This window comes from Talpa europaea (assembly GCF_964194135.1).
Source record: "Talpa europaea genome assembly, chromosome: 5".
In the NCBI taxonomy this organism is placed as follows: Eukaryota; Metazoa; Chordata; class Mammalia; order Eulipotyphla; family Talpidae; genus Talpa; species Talpa europaea.
In genome coordinates this window covers 43,002,673-43,024,612 of record NC_140071.1, presented here as the reverse complement: position 1 = coordinate 43,024,612, position 21,940 = coordinate 43,002,673, and the positions used below count along the sequence as shown (strand labels likewise).

Here is a 21,940-nt window from a genome sequence, read left to right as displayed (position 1 = left end):
GCTCCCCTCAGCAGTGTTTGGTCCGTCTGCCTGTTCTGCTCCTCACTTAGTCTCTGGTGAATTCTCTCACCCCCACCCCACGCCTCTGATCTGTACCCCAGTTCTTATATAAATAAAAGTAAATCCTTAAAAAAAAGCTCTTGAGAATCTTGTAGGTGGAATCTTAGGAAAAAACTCCCCAGTCAATATCAAATTCATTCTCTTCTGCTTGGATTTAAGTTTCCAAATTTATTTAACCTATCTCTGTCTCCTTTTATTTTTTCCCCTTCTTTTCTGTTGCCCAATCCCATTTCTTGCATCTCTCTTGCTCATGAGCTCTTACTCCAACTAGGTCACATTTCTATTCATTGCACATTTCTATTCAGTGAACATTTGTCATTCTTTTCAACTCTGTTCAAGCTCTTCCTCATAGCTGAGTATGTATAACATAGCAAACTTAATGTGAATTGATTTTTTCCCTTAAAACTGGGTTCTCAGGTCTTGAAAGTGAAAACTTGAGTTGTTGCACTTAAAACTATGAAAAGTTATGAACAATGTAGACATTTTGGAAGACTGTGTATTAGACTTCCTCAGATGTAGTTCAAATCCCATCTGTTGTATATAAAACAGCATTGCTTGTTTGGAGACTCCAAATCATTGTTGAAGGGATCCAGTGTCAGAACTGAAATGATATATCCAATATTGCAAGCAAATGGAATGAAAGGACCTACCCAACACTAACAAAGTAGAGGACGGGGTGGAATGGTTTGAAATTTGAAGAATGCTTAAGATCCCATATTTTAATACTTAGGTGGTTGGTGTTAGCAGAGTGCCTCTATTTCCTGGCCTCTGGCATTGCAGAATGAAGAGGAAAAGATAGGCTGAAATGTTTTTTTTTCTTTTGCTAAAGCTATCAAAATTATCAAAACTTTATTTTGAAGTATATGTAAGTATATTAAGAGAATTGATACAATTTAATATACTGTTCTTGCATGTGCAATAGTGAAGGAAAAAATGTTTCCCATGGTTCAAATACAAACCAATAAAGATATATTCTATTTAAGCAGTAATTTTTCTGATATGCTAATCCTTTCTCCCATTGACAGTGTTAAAGAGAGGCTACAGTTTAATTGCCTTTAGTTGCCACAAGAAAGGAATGAAGATGGTATAGTGAAATGACTGGTAACACTAGGTCATATGTGACTTTTAGCCTCTTTGTAGTAAATAATGATAGCCACTAAGAAGTGTGGGGTTAGTAAAATATATATTAAGAGATTAAATTTTACCACACAGCCAGATAACCATTAACCAAATATTTACTAACAAGTAAGTACAGAGTTATTCATGAATCTGCCCTACAAGCTTGAAGAAATTCCAGCTGTCTGTCTTTTTAGGTGTCCTAGTCACTCTCTTATTTAAAAGGTTCACTTTTTGTAAACGTAAGGATTCTTGAGAGAGGAATGGTTGATCTTCCTGGTATCAGGCAACCATAATTATCAACAGTTCTAAATGGACACTAAAGCACTTAAAAATTTAGCAAAAAGCATCATCTCTAAGAATAAATAAACCTTATTAAATTCTTATGTCCTGTTTATAATTTTGTAGGAGAGTATCTTTAAAATAGTTTAGCCAATCTGTGTACTTCCAGTTTCTTTAATTGTACTCATGAGAGCCCATATGCAGTATCATATTTGTTCCGTGCTTTTTCATCAATAGATACACTTTGTGATTACTCAGTGTTACTTAGCAAATTACCAATTATTGATTGATTTAGAGTAACAAACGTACCTCTAGCTGCCCCCCTTGGGAGTATGGTATTAGAATCCCAACAAAGTTCTCCTGGTTTGTGTATTCTTTGCTATCACCACCTGGGTAATAGCTCACTCTGACTATCACATGCATTTAGTCACATAACAATTTAAGGTAAATTCTGGACTTTACAACAAATAATATAACCATTTCACCTATAAAATATCCTTTTGAAAATATTCTCACACTGTTGGTGGTAATGTAGACTGTTCAAGCCCCATGGACAATAAAATAGAGGTTTCTCAAAATATAAAAAATAAATCTATCATACTATACAGCAATTCTACTCCTAGTGATATACCTGAAGAATGCAAAAAACACTAATTCAAAGGGATACATGCATTCCTGTGTTCACTGCAACATTATTTACAATAATCAATCTGTGGAAACAACCTAAGTGCCTAAAGACAAATTGGTGGATTAAGAAGATGTAGTATATATGTAATGGAAAACTACACACTTATCAAAAAAGATGAACTCTTGCTATTTGTGAAAATGTGGTTCAAACTGGAGAGCATTATGCTAAGTGAAATAATTCAGTGAAAAGTAAATAATAATGGCTTCACTCACATGTGGGATATAGAGAAACATGATTCAGACAAAATCAAACCAAAAACAATCCATAGATTTTTTGATTTCTTCTTCGGATTTATTGTTTGTGTATAGGAAGGCTACTGATTTTTGCATGTTGATTTTGTATCCTGCCACTTTACTAAACTGATTGATTAGTTGATTTAGTTTTTCTGTGGAGTTTTCAGGTTTCTCTATGTATCTTATCATATCATCTGCAAATAGTGATAGTTTGATTTATTCTTTTCCTATTTGGATTCCTTGTCTGTCTTTCTCTTGTCATTGCACTGGCTAGGACTTCCAGTATTATATTGAAAAGCAGTGGTGAGAGTGAACATCCTTGTCTTGTTCCAGATCTTAATGGAAATGCTTTCAGCTTTTTGCCATTGATAATGATACTGGCTGTTGGCTTGTCATATATGGCCTTTATGATGTTGAGGTTTGTTCCTTGTATCCCAAGAATTTCAAGGGCTTTTATCATGGATGGGTGTTGTACTTTGTCAAAAGCTTTCTCAGCATCTATTGATATTATCATATGGTTTTTATATTTCTTTGTGTTGATGTGTTGGGTAACTTTGATTTATCTTTGGATGTTGAGTCATCCTTGTGTCCCTGGAATGAATCCTACTTGGTCGTGGTGAATTATCTTATGGATACATTGTTGGATTCTGATAGCTAAAATTTTATTGAGGATTTTTGCATCTGTGTTCATTAGAGAGATTGGCATGTAGTTTTCTTTTTTTGTGTTGTCCTCCTTTGGTTTTGGTATTCGTGTAATGTTGGCTTCATAGAACGTGCTTGGTATTATCCCTTCCTTCTCAATTTTTTGGAAGAGTTTGTGAAAGATAGGCACTAATTCGTTTCTGAATATTTGGTAGAATTCATTTGTAAATCCATCAGGTCCTGGGCTTTTGTTTTTGGGGAGGTTTTTGATTACCACTTCAATTTCGCTGATTGTAATTGGTCTGTTTAGGTGTTCTATTTCTTCTTTATCTAGCTTTGGGTGATTGTAGAGTTGTAGGAATTTGTCCATCTCCTCTAGATTGTTGAACTTGTTTCTATATAGCTGTTCATAGTAGTTTCTGATTATTCTTTTAATTTCTGCTGTGTCCATTGTGATTTCTCCTCTTTCATTTGTGATCCTGTTTATTTGTGCTTTCTCCCATTTTTCCTTTGTGAGCCTGGCTACCGGTTTGTCTATTTTATTTATTTTTTCGAAGAACCAGCTTTTGGTTTCATTGATCTTTCGTATTGTTTTTTAATTTCAATTTCATTTTTCTGCTTTAGTTTTTATTATTTCTTTTCTTCTACTGGTTTTGGGGTTTTTTGTTGTTCTTTTTCTAGTTGTTTAAGCTTTGAGATTAGGTTGTTTCTTTGAATTCTTTCCTGTTTCTTGATGTGAGCCTCTATTGCTATATATTTTCCTCTTATTACTGCTTTTGCTGCATCCCTTACCATCCCTTTTATTATTGAAACAAAAAAATCAAATACTTGGGAATAAATCTAACAAAGGAGGTAAAGGACCTATACAAAGAAAATTGTAAAACACTGTTAAAAGAAATAGAAGACACAAAGAAATGGAAAGACATCCCCTGCTCATGGATTGGAAGAATAAACATTATTAAAAATGGCCGTCCTACCAAAAGCAATATACAGATTCAATGCTATTCCAATAAAAATTTCAATGACATTCTTCAAAGAAATAGAACAATTATTGATGAAATTCATATGGAGCCACCAAAAACCCCGAATAGCCAAAGCTCTCCTGAAAAAAAAAAAAAGGAGGGAATGGAGGCAACACACTCCCAGACTTCAAACTATACTACAAAGCCATAATCATCAAAACTGCCTGGTATTGGAATAAGAACAGACACACAGACCAATGGAATTGAATAGGAAATCCAGAATAAACCCACAGATTTATGGTCAACTAATCTTTGACAAAGGAGCAAAGAATATGCATTGGAGCAAAGAAAGTTTGTTCAATAAATGGTGCTGGGAAAACTGGGTCGCTACACGCAAAAGAATGAAGCTTGACTACTACCTCACACCATGCACAAAAACCAACTCAAAATGGATTAAAGAACTAGACCTAAGACCTGAAACCATAAAATACATAGAAGGAAATATAGGTGAAACACTACATGACATGCACATCAAAGACATCTTTACAGGCACATCACCCAAAGCAGTGATAGTGAAGGCAAAGATAAACAGCTGGGAATACATCAAAGTAAAGAGCTTCTGGGCCTCCCTGGTGGCGCAGTGGTTGAACGCTGGGTTGCGAAGCTGCCCGCAGCCTCTGCAGTGCTAGCTTGATCCCCGGTTGCTCCCCGGCCACTGGAGGAGGGTCCCACATGGCACGCAGACCTCTCCTGCAGCCCGCTGCTCCCCTGAGTAGTGTACTTCGGTCCTTCTGCCTGCATTGCTCCCCACTCTGGCTCTGGTGAATTCTCTCACCCTCCCGTGCTTCTGATTATACCCAGTGCTTGTATAAATAAATAAATAAATCTTAAAAAAAAAAAGAAAGAGCTTCTGCACAGCAAAAGAGACAATAACAAAAAACAAAGAGAACCCCCACCAACTGGGAGAACATTTTGCACACAACACTAATGATGAAGGACTGATCACAAAAATCTACAAAGAGCTGGAGCCTTAACAAAAACAAAGAAAATAAACCAGTCAAAAAATGGGCAGAAGAGCTAAAAAGAAACTTCTCTGAAGAGGAAATGCAAATGGCCAACAGGCATATGAAAAATGTTCACCATGACTTGTAATCAGGGAAATGCAAATCAAAACTACAATGAGATACCATCTTACACCAGTGAGAATGGCACATATTTAAAAAACTAGCAGCAACAAATATTGTCGAGGTTGTGGGGAAAAAGGTACTCTCCTATACTGCTGGTGGGAGAGCAAACTGGTCCAACCACTGTGGAGAACTCTGTGGAGCTTCCTTGACCTACTAAACATAGAGCTTCCATATGATTCAGCAATTCCACTCCTACATATTTACCCAAATGACACAGAAACAGTAATTCCAAAGGGCACCTACACCCCTATGTTTATAGCAGCACTATTTACAATAGCTAAGATATGGAAACAACCCAAATGCCCAAAAATAGATGACTGGATCAAGAAGATGTGGTACATATACACAATGGAATATTACTCAGCAATTAAAGAAGATAAACACATGTAATTTGCAGCAACATGAATGGAGCTAGAAATGATCATGCTCAGCGAAATAAGCCAGAAAGAAAAAGAAAAATACCAGATGGTCTCACTCATAGCAGGAATTTAGAAAACCTAAATAAGAGACCAGGAAAAAGACTAATCAATGCAAAGTAATAATCAAAATCAACAAGCAACTATAAACCAGAGCCACACTACGGGGAGATGGGGGATGATTAGGGAGGAGTGGGGAGAGGAAGAACTAGAGTCAGAATAAGGGGGGAGGTGCAATTGTATGGGGAATATAACCAAAATGAAAATGGATACATTGTACAAAGATGAAAAATGATGTAAGAATTATATAAAATAAAATATTAAAAACACACAATAAAATAAAATAAAAATTAAAACAATCCATAGAAATCTGACTTAAAATTGTGGAGACCAAAGACAGTGGGGCTCAATGAAATATGGTGAAGGGTTAAGTGTGCCTTGTTGGTAACACTTGACTGAAGACATTTTAACCTATATACCCCTATATTATATACAGTATTGTTAGCTGATGTTCCCTCAAATAGATAAATAAAATATATTTGTGTGTGCCAATGTGTATGCCATTATTAGGAGTGGTGAGACAAATAGTAGAACTTTTTGTTTACTATATTTTAAAATTTTTATCTTATATTTTCATTTAGATTCAATTATATTTCTTCATAGATATCCAGCATATTATTAAATGCAGTCTTTCACCACTTTACAAGGCTAGCTACCATTTAAGTTTATTTAAATGTCCTTTAACTCTGACACTTTTGTTAGTTTTGTTCTTAAACAAGCATGTTCTTTGTTGATTGCTTATGTGATTGAGTAAACTTAGGTGAGATCTCAGTTTGTAACAAATCAGAAAACTAGAAGTATCTTCCTTAAATAATGAAAATGGCAAATCCTTCATCTTGAACACCTTTGGAGAAACACCCTTCTCTATTCCCAATACTTTGTTAGGAATTAATAAAAAAAAATGTACAAGAAATCCAGTGGTACTTATGTGTCTTTGTAACATAAACAGCTTTAGAAAGTAAAATACACTTTGAGGATATTTAACTAACACTTGAATAAGGAATAATTTTCCCATTGAGGAGAAATATTTTTTAATTTTCAAAATAATGAAATATAAAGCCAGAGGCTGTGTGATTTGGGAAAGTTACTTAGCCTCTCAGAAGCCTTGATTTCTTCATTAAGTAAAATAATGCTAGTAATAATTCTTCAGCATTATTATTTTTTCTAGGTGATTTAGAGGTGATTTTAGAAGTGATTCTAAGGTACTGATTTCTATTTCTAGTACTGCAACATCGAATTTTACTTATAAAGCATAAAGGGAAGGTTGTTGCCCAAGAAAGACAAAGACCATTTTGATCAAATCATTCTGTGTTTATGATTCCCTTTATCTTATATTGATATAAAAGTATTACACACTAACTTTGGTTATGTTCACCAAATCCACATAATTTTTTAAGGTTTGTTATATTTTAATTTTGTTACTTTATATGGTTGCTAAAGCAGCAAGTTCTTTACTTAAAAATTACATGTGTAATTTTATCAGGTTACATTTTTATGTCACTTTATTTTAGCTACTTTAAGAAGAGATGATTCTATTTTTTCAAGTCCTGATGTCACTGATATTGCACCAAGTAGAAAGAGGAGGCAGCGGATGCAAAAAAATTTTGGGACAGAACCAAAAATGGCTTCTCAGGAACATCAACTTCAAGAAAAGGAAAAGTAAGTAATTTTATTCTTTGCAAAGCAGTGGCATAACATTTCAAAAATCTAATATATAGCTTTAAATTTTTATTTTTGAATTTACGTAAAGCTATTTTTAAGAGAAAAAAACAATAACTTTGAAATTGTGAGATATTTTCTTTGGTATTTGGTTAATTCCTATTAATATTTAAAGCAGAAATACTAAAAATATAGATAAATTGTTTCTCTTGTGGATTTTACAGATTAATTAGAAATGACGTGTAGGATACTAAAAGTATTAGAATCCAACTTGTGTTCACTAAAGTGTTTCAGTCCAATTTACTGCCTTAAAGACCCATATAGCATTCCAATTAGTGTCTTGGTTTGGTTATGCTTGATCTTTTTTCAAGTAAAATGTCTCTTTTTCTTCAACTTTTACTAAATTTTCAAATTATACAGCTTTCTTCTCATTGTTTATTCCTCTTTATATCAAACTATCCTCCTTCAATCTACATTTCAATTTAACATTTAATTAACACAAAGACAATGTGCATTTATAAAGAGTATTATCAGTTGAAGACAAAATGAATATGCAAATCATTTGTAAGTTTGGATATATGTAGGAATGCTCAGGGAACTTATTATTCTCTAAACTTTCATTAATTTGGTAGAGTAATTAAACAGTACATTGTGACATATATTACAAAATGTAATATTTTTTTTTTTCAAAGTGGGGGTCCTGAGGTCCACTGTGGTGATCCACAAAGTCATCCTTTCTTCAATTCTCTATCCATGTGAGGCAGGATTTTCTTCATATATTTCAATTAAAGTAACATGTCAGGGCCTCCCTGGTGGTGCAAGGAGCTAATTCTCAGTACTATGAAGATATCTGCAGTCACTGCAGTGTGAGTTCAATCTCCAGCCAGGGAGCTACCCACATGATGCAGCTGACCTCTCCTGTCTCACCTGTTGCTCTCCTCAGCATGCAATTGAGTAGATTCCCCTGTTCTGCTTATACTCTGTCTCTGTTGAATCCTCTCACCTCCCCCAGCCCCGTATCTCTGGCCTATATCCCAGCTCTTGTATGCATAAATAAATAAATCTTTCTAAAAATATAAATAAAACATGTCAAATGTAGATGCTTATGATATTGTTATTCAATTCAGCCATCAAACAGATGTGCAAAAGTGTAAAACATTGCCTTCACTAGATTTTGGAGGGATATGTGATTTTTCAGAAAGAATATACTGGGTTTATTGTTACTTTAAAATGAATCAATAAGTAGGGCCTCCCCTGGTGGCGCAGCGGTTGAGCACTGGGTTGCGAAGCCGCCCGCAGCCCCTGCAGCACCGGTTCAATCCCCGGCTGCTGGCGAGGGTCCCACATGGCACGCAAACCTCTCCTGCTGCCCGCTGCTCCCCTCAGCAGTGTACTTTGTCAGTCTGCCTGTTCTGTTCCCCACTCTGGCTCTGGTGAATTCTCTCACCTTTCCGTGCTTCTGACTATACCCAGTGCTTGTATAAATAAATAAATAAATCTTAAAAAAAAGAAACCATTAAAAAAAAAGGAATCAATAAGTATACATTGATTTTATCAGTTTTATTTTTAAATATGGCAAATATAGTATATTTAAACAAAAACTAGAGAACTTCAGTAATTTTCAAAATTGTAAAATCCATCAGAGAAGATGTGAGCCTAACCCACTATGCTGTTATAAACTAGTGTTGCCTCAATAAAGAAAAAAATAGTGTAAAGGAGTCCTGAGAGCAAAAAGTCTTAGAATTCTGCTATTGACAATAAGACTTCCAAGACAGGCAGAAACCGTTCAGGAGACTAATAACGCTGGTGGGAGGAAGTTTTGGGGTTTCTTATATAAAAATAAGTACTTCACATTTAACAGTGGAATTGTTCTTATTTGCCTGTCTATAGTTGGGTTTTTATTCTTGCCAAAGTCAACTTGATCTATTTTTTCTTGAAAATACTGCCTATACTATATGTTTGTCACCAGATAGTTTAAGTGAAAACCCAGTGTGCACTCAGCTCTTACTGGTTTGCATTTATCATCTAAATTTGGTCATTAGCTCTTAACCTTCTCTCTTCATTAAGTGTTAATGATCTATTTTGAATAATAAGCCAAAAATATATTTCCAATTTGCAAACATTAGAGTAGCCAAAGTGTTCCTATAGATTAATAAAGAAAAAAAATAAATTATAAGTAGATCAAAATATTGAGAAAAGTCTTTACTTCATTCAGTCAATCTGTAAGCAAATGAATAATAGTATTAGTTAAGTGCCCGACATAATACTGGATGCTGAGGATTCAGGAGAGTACAAAACATACACAGCCCTTGTCTTCATGGACCTTTTTGTCAAATTGTTTTTTGTCTGGTAAAGCTCTTAGGGTCTGAGAAAGAACAAAATATTTGGCTTTATGTTGGAGAACATATTTCCAGGTGGGATGTTGCATGTAATAAGGAATGGAAGGAACAAAGAAGAGTGGAAGTGTGATGAAACTCAGGACTCCCAAGAGCCTCAACCAAGCCCAGTTGTGCAATCCTTGTTAAAAATTCAGCCTTTTCCCATGTGGATTATGGCATTTCTGTTTCTCACATCTACCTTTTTTTTTTTTAAAGATTTATTTATTTATGCATACAAGAGCTGGGGTACAGGCCAGAGATGCACGTGGTGAGAGGGTCCACCAGAGACAGAGTGGGGAACAGAACAAGCAGACTGAAATACACTGCCAAGGGGAGCAGTGGGCGAGACAGGAGAGGTCTGCCTCACCAAGTGGGTTTCTCCCTTGCTGGCTGGGGATGGAATTTCTGCTGCAGAGGCTGCTGATTACATCATAATGCAGTGCTTAACCCTTTGTGCCACCAGGGAAGCCCTCACATCTACCTTTTGATGTACCTTTTTAACTCTTAAGAATTACCAAAATATCAAATTGACCAGAGAACTCTAATATACGGCAATTTTGCATTTTCTTAGATATAATCATTTGAAGTTTTATAAAGCCATTGTACTTAGATTCTGTTTTTCTTTAAGTCAGCTTTCAAACTGCATTATGTTGTGCCATTTTGGAATCCCCATAATAAAACTTTCATTCTTTTGAAACACAGGAAACTAGAAAATTGAAAACACACTGAAACTAGTATAGAGTATTCACAGGGTAATAGCTTAAATTAGCATGTGTTAGCAGTCCTGAGGTGCAAAATTGTTCTGCCATTTAGTCTCTTTTTTTGGTAAATATAATTTTTTTTTTTTTTTTTTTTTCTAGAGAGGACTGATAGTCCTGCTTTACTCTTCTCTCTTTATTTTTTTTTTTATTTTTTTTTTTAGAGGCATGTTTATTTATTTATTATATTTGTTTGTTTGTTTTTTGTTTATACATGCACTGGGTACAGTCAGAAGCGCGGGAGGGTGAGAGAATTCACCAGAGCCAGAGTGGGGAGCAGAGCAGGCAGAAGGACTGAAGTACACTGCTGAGGGGAGCAGCGGGTGGCAGGAGAGGTCTGCGCACCATGTGGGATCCTCCTCCGGTGGCCGGGGAGCAGCCGGGGATCGAACCGGCGCAGCAGAGGCCGCGGGCAGCTTCGCAACCCAGCGCTCAACCGCTGCGCCACCGGGGAGGCCCTGGTAAATATAATTTTTTTAGGGAATGTTCAGGTCTTTGATGATTCCCACTTTTATTAAGATGTTGAAATCCTTGATGATATATAGATAAATATTCATTAAAAAATTAATGTGTGAATAATCCACACAATATGATTGTGCATGGGGAATACCAATCCTATTCTGTCAAATAACATCAACACTAATAGTTATTATTCAACATAACCATATGCTATCTATTTTTGCAATTTACTGTCTTGTATCACTTGAAATTATGATCTGTAGAGTTATTTGGTATGGCTTTTAAATTTCATGTATTAAACAAAGAGTAACAGCTGACAAAGATTACAGAAGTTGTGAAATTACTTTCATATTTATATACTTTATTAACATTATCAGGTAAAATACTGACTGTAAACAAGTACAACTAATATTATTTTCTGTAAATACAGTGGCACAATATGTATCTAAATGAAATAGCAGTAGGGCCTCCCCTGGTGGCACAGTGGTTGAGCGCTGAACAGCGACCTGCAGCCTCTTGCAGAGCTGGTTAGATCCCCCGCCACCAGAGAGGGTCCCACATGGTGCGCAGACCTCTGCACACTCACTGCTCCCCTCAGCAGTGTACTTCGGTCCTTCTGCCTGTTCTGCTCCCCGCTCTGGCTCTGGTGAATTCTCTCACCCTCCCGCGCTTCTGACTGTACCCAGTGCTTGTATAAATAAATAAATTATCCTGGATAATTTAAAAAAAATGAAATAGCAGTATATTTGAACTTTATCAGGCACTTAATTATTTTCAAAAATTTATTGAGGTAATAGTTTACATCATTTACATTTTGAAATTATAGATCTCCATTCTTCAGGTGTTGTTTCCATAGTGCTCTCAACCACTGAAGCACCCATAGATCCTTGGACTGATTCCCCACATTGTTCTCACCTTCCCCCTCACCTCTCCCCCTCTAAATGCCTTGTTTCTATGGTCCTCATTCAAGAATTAGTTTTGAGTTTGGCTCTATCTGATCCGTGGTTTGTTTTCTTTATATGCCACATATAAGTGACACCATCTGGTGTTGGTCTTTCTCCTGATTTATTTCACTTAACATAATCCTAATCCATGAGCAGGAAATATCTTTTCATCTCATTGTGCCGTCTTCTTTTTCTTTTAAAAATATCTTACTGTTCATGACTCTGACCACAGCAGGGTCATTTTCTAAGAGAGTTATAGTAACTGGAAAACATTAGTATAACCTAAGAGGAGACATTCGGCATCATCTCATTTGCAGGGTAAATCTTTAAAATAGTTTGGGCCAAAAGTACAAATAAATACTTCTGTAGTCTTTAGATACTTCTGTGTAGTCTTTGTTTTTGCATGCTAGTGAGTAAAAATATGTAAGTTCACGTATCTCGTGCAAAGCCCACCAGCATATTTTAATCTTCTATGTGATGGAAAACACAGAGTTTTAACACTTTGTCCCAAACAACTTTAAAAATATTAAATTGTAACTTTTCACAGATGTTGCTGCTTGAATTTAGTGAGGAAGTTTTAACTGTGTTTTGAATCTACCTGTAAGTGGTCCTAATAAGTAAGTGTGTCGCTGCAATATTTTAGGTGGATGGTAGTTGACAAGACCACACACAGACACATCCCTTAGATTAAGTTTGTGATTTAATTGGCCAAGCTTACACAATTTTCTATCATTCATGAGGCAACATGTAGTAGGAAAAGACAACATCTTGGAATAGAGAGGACACCTCCTTGGAATAGGATTGTGTATTTCTCAGACATCACTGATAACCATATGTTTAAAGTATGGTTTTCCAGGACCCAGAACAAGCTGAATTCTTTCCTTTTTATAGGAGAGGCTTACAGTATTATCCTGGATAAAATTCCACAATACTTGTACTTTTGTCTAGAGGAAAAATTATACATATGATAGTATACATCATAATTCACTATTGAACAATGTTACAATGTCTATCAAAACTTTTCAGAGTTTTGGAGATGCTACTTTCACAGGAAAACCAGTTACAGTCAAATAGAGTTTAAAGTATTTACTATTAGTAAGATTAGTAAGATTCTTCTTATGCTGATTTATTTTTTGCACCTTCTGATATAATTCTTCTATGTTTCTATTATCAATGTTATAGGTTATAAAAATGAAATTAAACCTAACAGGGAAGGAAAGAGCCCAATATTGTTCCACTTACTTACTTACTTATTTTCTAGGGTAGTTATGTTCACAGCAAAATTGAGCAGAAAGTACAGAGTTCCTGTACACTCCTGTCCCCCCGCCCCACGCACACACAATTTCTTCCACTATCAACATTTCCCACCAAAGTTGTGGGTAACATTTGTTGTAATTGTTGTATCTATATCAACACAATGTTGTCACTCAGCGGTTCTTGTTTTGCATTTGTTTCCTCTTGGTATTGTTTAGCCTATGGATTGGGACTTTTGTATATAATGACAAGTATCTACCAGTGCAGTATCATACAGACTACTCAGAGTAATTTCACTAACTTAACAATGCTATGAATTCCACCAATTCCTCCCTCCCTCCCCTCAACTCCTGACAGCCATTATTCTCTTAACTATCGCAGTCATTTTGTCTTTTTCAGACATACAATAGGTAGCCTTTTAAGATTAGATTCTTTCACTTCAGATGCATGTAAGTTCTGTACATGTCTTTTAATGGCTTGATAGATCATTTATTTCTAGCCATGAACAATCCATTGTCTGGATGTACCAGTTTCTCCAATTGTCTACTGAAGAAATCCATTTATTTTTCAATAGAATGAGGTTCATTTTGTTTTACTTGCTGTCAAAGAAGCACATACTCTTCCCAGAAAAATCAGAAAACACACAGAAACAAAATATTGAGTGGGAAATATATATAATGCCATCACTGGAAAAACCACTGTTAATTCCTCGCTAGCACACTGTATTTGCAGTTTTCTTCTACATTTCATTTGCAAAACAAGGTTCATACCATTTAAGTATATATTATAAACATTTTGCCATTTTAGTAGATGCATTCCTTCAACATCATTTTGTATTCAATTTGGTTTTTATGGCAATTCACATTATGAATTGCCATAAAAACCAATTCCCAGGCCTCCCCGGTGGCGCAGCGGTTGAGCGCTGGGTTGGGAAGCTGCCCGCAGCCTCTGCAGCACCTGTTCAATCCCCAGCCCGGCCGCAGGGCGAGGGTCCCACATGGCGCGCAGACCTCTCCTGCTGCCTGCTGCTCCCCTCAGCAGTATACTTCGTCAGTCTGCCTGTTCGGTTCCCCTCTCTGGCTCTGGTGAATTCTCTCACCCTCCTGCACTTCTGACTGTACCCAGTGCTTGTATAAATAAATAAATAAATCTTAAAAAAAATAATTCCCATACTATACATTTATTCCTTATCCATATCTGTATCATTACAAAGAATGTTGTATGTACTTGTATATAAATTTGCCCACATAGCTCATGTCTTTAGTCTGAACTCCCAAAAGTGGAGTTATTAGATCAGAGGGCATATGTACTTAGTCTTTGTTATCCTCCAGAAGGCTAACAGTTTGTATGTCCACAGGGAGTGTTGGCTTTTTATTCTTCAGAAGAATTGCTTTCCTTTGGCTGTTGCTTTATTAATCACTTAACAAATAATATCTTTCATCACTGTTTAATTTTTGTTTTTTTGTTTTTTTTTAAAGATTTATTTGTTTATGCATACAAGAACTGGGGTACAGGCCAGAGTTGTGGGAAAGGGGTGGTGAGAAGATTCGCTAGAGACAGTGGGGAACAGAGCAGGAAGATCTACTGAAATACACTGCTGAGGGAAGCAGTGGGTGAGACAGGAGAGGTCTGCTGTGCCATGTGGGTCAGCTCCCAGGGCGGGGATCAAACTCATGCTTAGAGCTACTGATAGCTTCAGAGTGCTGTGCTTTAACCCCTTGTGCCACCAAGGAGGACTTTGTTTAATTTTTGTGTTAAATAATTAAAGAATTCTGTTTTTTCTGATATTCATTGATTATTATCATTTCATCGTTATTTAATCTTGATTTACCACCTATGCCTTACCTAAGCTAATTTTCAGTGGAGATCTGTGTCTCCTATTACTTTATAAGATCTCTGTATGCCTGAAAAATCAATCATTCTTTTTCCTAACTTGTCATTTGCCTTTTAATTTTTGTTAAAGACATTATATTATTAATCATTTTAGTAATAATTAATACTTATTAATCATTAGTTAATCTCATCATTAATGATATTTAAAATTCATTAAATGCTTATCTCCTAGACACTGTGCTAAGCCCTTTATATGTATTATCTCATCTAGTGTACCCATTTCTTAGATCAGGAAGGTCAGATCTGGAGATATTAGATATATTTCCCAAAGACCAGTGGCTACATTTGTGATTGAATCTAAGATCATCTTATTCCAAAGACTACATACTTTCTAGATATTTTATTATACAGTTCAAAAATAGCAATAGTAACTGATATTTTATTTCCGTGTGCTCACATTTGTGTTAAGCATTTAAATTTATTGATTTCTATAATTCTCAACTCTCTGATTAAGACTTTATCTATATTCATATTTATTAATAGCTGAATAAAGGGAAATTTCGGTGAGTTCCAACTACTTGTTCAAAGTTTTTATATAACACAATAGAGAGAATTGTAAGCTTTGTGAATGCAAGGATTTGGTTAATAAAACAAAGTCCCCACTTAACTTCATCAAAAGGTTCTTGGAAACTATGACTGTATGGAAAATAACATAATTATGAAACCAATTTTTACACAGGGGAATTGATACAAACAAGAGTTCAGAACTTACAACAGATTTATGTTCACAGAAACACCACCAAACTTCTAAATAAAGACCATCCCCCAAATTCCAATATTAAATAACTTATATTTGCTCATTTTCCAACACATTTAGTTTTCAGGGTTGTGAGTGGCTGGAGCCTATTCCAGCAGTTCAGGGCATGAGGTGAGAACCAACGCTGGGCAGGACTACTTTCCATTGTAGAGTACGTGCGCGTGTGCACACATACACACACATTACACACCCATATTACACACACACACACCTGCTTTAATTCAGACAATTTAGACATGCCAGGGAATCTCATATACACTTCTTAAGGATGTGGGAGGCTTCTGGAATATTTGGAGTAAACCCAGGCCAACATGGAGAGAATGTGCCAACTCCACACAGACAGTGGCCCCAGTGGGAATTGGTTTTTTCCCCTCATCAACATTATATAGCAAAATAACACAACATTGAAAGAAATGACATTATCTGAGGACTCACTGTACCTCCTGCCTGCCTTTCAGTATGGAGGTCAGATGAAATCATGTATATGAGGCACTATCTTAATAGGACTTTCTAGGAATATGATGTACTATTGTTTTTAAAACACTGTTTTCCTTGGGGCTTTTGGCTATATCTGGAATTCCATTTCTGTGAAGGAAACTGTTTATGGAACTTTCAGACAGGAAATATTGCCTTTCTTTATAATTCTTATGGAAACGAGGATTGTTCATACTCTTCTATGTGTCGGCAAATCTTTTCTTCCATTTAACAATCAATAAGATGATGTTGGAGGAAAATGTCACAATTGGAAGACCAGGTTTTTAAAGTAGTTGGTTAATTTGAGGTATATATAATATATATATATATGCAAGTGTTCATGTTTGTATTTTATATTATAATCATTTAAAATTATTTTCCAATATACTAAGTATTTGCTCATTTATCATAATTTAATCATCTGCATTTGACAGTTTAGAAAATGGTAGTGAGTGACTTGGTTCTTTCATAAAGAATCTATTTTCATGTTTATACTTTGAGTTTTAAGAATTGCTGATAATTGCTTTTTTTAATTTAAACCTCAACATTTTTGAAGTGTTGTGTGTGTTTAATTTACACACACAAGAAGATTTTTAGTAACTGAACTTTAAACTTCTTTAGAGTCAAATTAGGGACATGAAGTGTATGTGCAAATGCTGTATATTTACTTTGGTCATGAGTAAACCTCATTTTTTACACAACTTTAATTTTATCATAATGTTTATCTTAGTTGCAAAAGTAAACATAGTGGTGGTTTTAAAATGAGATAGGTTTTTATTAGTTTCACTCTGTGTTTACCTAACTGTTCAGGCTGTGACTCTCACTTTCGTTACTGCATATTTTGATTAATGACTCCCTGGACTTGGTCCAGGATATACTGATTATGGTCAGTACACTTCAAAGATGATTTATTAATTGTGTTTGTGACTCAAAATAATTAAGTAAAGATTGATCATATACATTATAATAGGTGTGCCAGTAGATCAAGAGTTATATTTTATGATAAAGTTTGCCTCGTAGATATTTTTATCTATTCAGAAAGGTCAAAATATTACTTTTTTAAAAAAAAAAAAACATGTTCAATATTAATCACAACTCTGTGGCCTTTGAAAACATGTATGAGAGAATTAGTCTTATAAGGGCATGTATTTTAAGTTCTATTTTAGCATAATTTCAAAATAATGCTTTCAGTGGAGATCACATACATGTTTAAATTATTTCCATGTTTATAACTCACCCTGGGAAATGCCTTACTACAATTTCCTCAAGCATTTGGATTTCAAATTACAGACAGACGAGGATTCTGCTCAAAAAAAAAAAAAATTAATAGGAAACTGTTATAATCTCATCTGTGTTTTTGGTAAAAGGAATTTATCCTGTATTCCATATATATTATTCTTTTATCATATGATAGACTTTTACATAAGATTTCTCTAAATTTTACTTGATAATAGCTACTGTTTCAGGCATTTTAAATACTCTACCGACATAGGACAATGGTAAATATTCATTATACCTGGTCAGAGTAGTTATTAATCAAAGGCAGTGACTCCCTGCTCATAAATTTATAGGTCAATATTGAAAGAAAGATAGGTAATTTTTTTATTATTTGCCTATGATACTCAAAATTTACATTGTAGCAATTAGATTTTATATCTTAAACCATTTGTTATAGATACATGTGTACATATATGTATAGCTGTTAAATAGGTATTTGGTCTATGTTAAAACATCATAAATGAAATAAAATGTTTTACCCCAACAAAACTCAAGGCTGTTTCTAAGCTTTGTCTGAAAATATAAATTAGACATGTCAAAATAAGAAAATATAAACCTCACAACTGAGATGTTGGCAAACAGAATAAAGAAATTAAATATGAGAATAAAGAACAAAAATACTGAAATAAATTAAAAACATGTGCTGAACCAAAAATGAAGAATTTCTTTGTTTTTGGTAAATCATTACTAATAGACAAAGATCACGGACATGCTTTGTTTAAACATCATTATTAAAAAGTACTTCCAGAAAAATTTTAGCACATATACTTTGTTTAATTGAAGGTTATTTATAGTAATTTTCTTTCTAAATAATTCCTGAAAAATATTGTTTATCTTACATCAGTTTTACTCACGTGACTCTTTTTTATTATTAAAGATTTGTTAATGCATACAAGATCTGGGGTACAGGCCAGAGGTGTGGGAGGTGAGAGGATTCACCAGAGACAGAGTAGGGAACAGAACAGGCAGATCAACCGAAATCCACTGCTGAGGGGAGCAGCGGGTGAGTCAGGAGAGGTCTGCTGGGCCATGTGGGTTGCTCCCTGGTTGGGGATTGAACTCCTGCTGCAGTGGCTGCGGATAGCTTCATAGGTTGTGTCTTAACCCCTTGCACCACCAGGGAGGCTCACTCACATGACTTTTTTAAACGTTATTTTTGTGCTAAATGAAAATAAGTCATAAGTATATTGGTTAAGCTCAAAAGTAAATTGAGTATCAGTAATGATTGTTCTGCATACACCAGAAATACAGAATAAAGAGATTGGACCAGGCAGTGTCTTCAGAATATTTGTGTGAAATAAAACAATGAAGGAACATTAATCAGTTGCTTAGTTCCCCTCCCTGCTACCCACTCTATTATCTCTCCTGATAAGCTGTCTTTAATATGTATATGGATAAATGTAATAGATCTAAATGTGCCTATTATGATAGTTAAAAGAACTATGACATTTCAGGGAATAGAGTTGATATTCCATTTGGAGGACTGTGGATTTAGGAGCTGTGAGATCAGAGAAGATTGGCTAGAAGGAAGTTTTACTACCTTTTCAAGTTTTCCTTGAAAACTTTCCTTTTACTTCCTTTTCAAGCAAGTTTTACTTGACTTTTTCAATGGGTTTCCAGAGACATCAACTAAAGAAAGATAACACTGAGAATAATAGTTGACCCAGTGTCCTGACTATCTTTTTTTCCTTTAATAATAGAAACCCCTTTTGTACCCCGTGCATTCCCAAGTTGTTGTTTTTTTTTTTTTAAGATTTATTTATGTATCCAAGAACTGGGTTACAGGCCAGAGATGTGGGAGGGTGAGAGGATTCACCAGAAACAGAGAGGGAAACAGAACAGGCAGACTGACTGAAATGCACTGCTGAGGGGAGCAGCGGGCAAGTCAGGAGAGGTCTGCTTCGCCATGTGGGTTGCTCCCTGGCCAGCCAGGGATCAAACTCATGCTGTAGAGGCTGCGGACTGCTTCATAGTGCAGTGCTTATTAACCCCTTGCACTACCAGGGAGGCTCAGCATCCCCAACTTTTAAAAGGGCACCTTGCAGCCAACCTAGAGATACACTTCCCATCTTCACTGGCAGGAGGGTATGACCACGTGACAAAGTCTGGCCAACAGGATGTGAACAGAAATGAGGAAATGATATGTGCAGTTTGGGGCTCTTGCCCATAAAATGACTGGGTGATACACATTCTGCTGTCTCTTTTATCCATCTTAGCCCATCTTTCACCCAGAATTTAAGGAAAACATCCTAGCAGCATGCAGAGCAATAATAGAGGAAGAATCTTAGATCTTGGGTAATCTCATTGAGCAGTAGACTACCCAACTACCTCTACACTATTGTGTGAGAGAGAAACAAATATCTGATTTGATTGAGCTGTGGTACATTTGAGCCTCTTTGTTATAGAAATTTGAACTGTGCCCTACTTAGAAGAGCTGCCTGTTAGAGGAACAGAGTGCATCAGTGAATCTATAGAGGAAGAGACCGGAAAATAGAGGATTGTGACCATATCATGAGGTGTGGGGATGTGAATATATCTAGTAAAGTGAATGGAACTCCTATTAGAAAGGGACTTAAATGCTAAGCTGATTTATTTGAACTTCTGTTATGAATTCATTGAGAAACTGCTGATGGTTTAGAATCAAAGGATGGTATAAGGAACAATGTGATAGAAGTTTCTCTGGAAGCCACATGTTTTTGTTTTTGTTTTTCAAAGATTTATTTATGCACACAATTGGGGCACAGGCCAGAGATATTAGGGGAGAGGGGTGAGAGGATTCACCAGAGACAGAGTGGGGAACAGAACAGGCAGACTGACTGAAATACACTGCTGAAGGGAGCAGCGGGCAAGCCAGGAGAGTCTGCTGTGCCATGTGGGTTGCTCCCTGGCTGGCTGGGGATCGAACTCATGCTACAGTGACTGCAAACAGCCTCATAGGCTGCATCTCAACCCCCCGCGCCACCAGGGAGGCCCTGGAAGCCACATGTTTATGGAGAGACTGTTTATAGATCAGCAGCAAAGATATGAGGATGTAATCCAGGAAGAGTTCTCTGAAGTAAGGTAGTGATTATAAGTGTGAGTGTGATTGGAAAGGAGAGGAAGGAATGAATTGAGAAACACTTATGGTTGCTGTTCTCTTACTACTAAAGACCTATGAAGCCTCATTTGTTGAAAACACTTTGTTAAACATAGCCTTTATAAAAAAAAAAGTCTGTCTTAATTTAGAACTCAGCCTATCTCGAAAACTGGATAAACAAAACTTGGAGATTATGGGCATTGACATCCCAAAAGATGGGAAAAATTTCCTTTTCTAGGTTGACATAGTTATATAACTAAGTATGTAAATTTTGATTACATTATTAACCTATGTGTGTGTGTGTGTGTATATATATACACATACATATATGCACAAACCTCATTATATATTATATTCATGTTATGTTATTTTACTTTTATTTATTTTTTTCAAACTTAATTTGGCATGTGGGTTAGTATGTTACTCAGTAAGCTATTTTCAATCATGCTTCAAGAAAGTCTGTCACCTAATTACTGGATGGTTTCACACATTTGTGGAATATAAATAACCAAAGAAAACAAATGAGTAAAGCACAACTCAAATAACTCTAATATTCTGTGAAAAATATACCAATTGCCAGAGTTGGGGGGATGAGGGGAAGAGTTAGGGATATGGGTAAATGATAGTGTATTGGCTCTGAAGCTTTGATGGAGGGTGAATGAAGCATGAGCACATGGTGAGGTGTGAATTTGTACTCCCATAGTTATGTAATTATGTAAATGAATGTCAGAGCAATAAAGTTAGACATAAAATATTTTTCAAAAGAAAGGTTATTTTGGACTGTATACTTTAACTGAATTTTTTTTTATATAGCGATTCTTACGAAGTCCAACCTTTTAGACTTTTATTTTGTTCTGAATCTAAGGTTTCTCCTACTTCCAGATATATGATGTTCTCCTTATGGATTGCAGAGAAAACTTTTCTCTGTCACAATCTTTTATGGATATAGTTTTGATTTAACAAAGTGTTTTGGCTTGAACAAGATGTATGACTTTCTAGAAATTTCCAGACTATAGGGAATAAAATAAGTATTGTATTTACAAATGAATTTGGCAAACTAATGAAGTTATGAGATACTAATAAAAAACTGAACAGACATTGATATCTATCAATTTACATATCTATGTGTGTATAAAAATATTTCAAGGAAAACAAAAATAATATTTATTCATTCAGCTTTATTTTTGAATAATCATTACATAGTACCATATAAACATAGGAAATTGAAGACTTTGTTTCATCCGTTTTCAACTTATAAGTGTACAAGGAGGGCAAATGAAAATCTCAGTATTCTTATAAGACTGTTTTTTTAGATTTTATCTGTGTTTATAGAGTCCATCATATAAGCTGTTAGCAGCATATAC

At 35.5% G+C, this 21,940-nt stretch overlaps 1 protein-coding gene across 1 annotated transcript in view; it reads left to right on the top strand.

The window, feature by feature from the left end:
• Positions 1 to 21,940, top strand: part of XRCC4 (X-ray repair cross complementing 4) — a gene marked incomplete at both ends in the record, with an annotated part of 177,241 nt that overhangs the window by 86,622 nt on the left and 68,679 nt on the right. Inside the window, one exon of the mRNA XM_084234298.1 lies at positions 7,158 to 7,305. Within this exon, the coding sequence (XP_084090424.1) occupies positions 7,158 to 7,305 (148 nt within the window). The remainder of the gene's footprint in view (positions 1 to 7,157; positions 7,306 to 21,940) is intronic.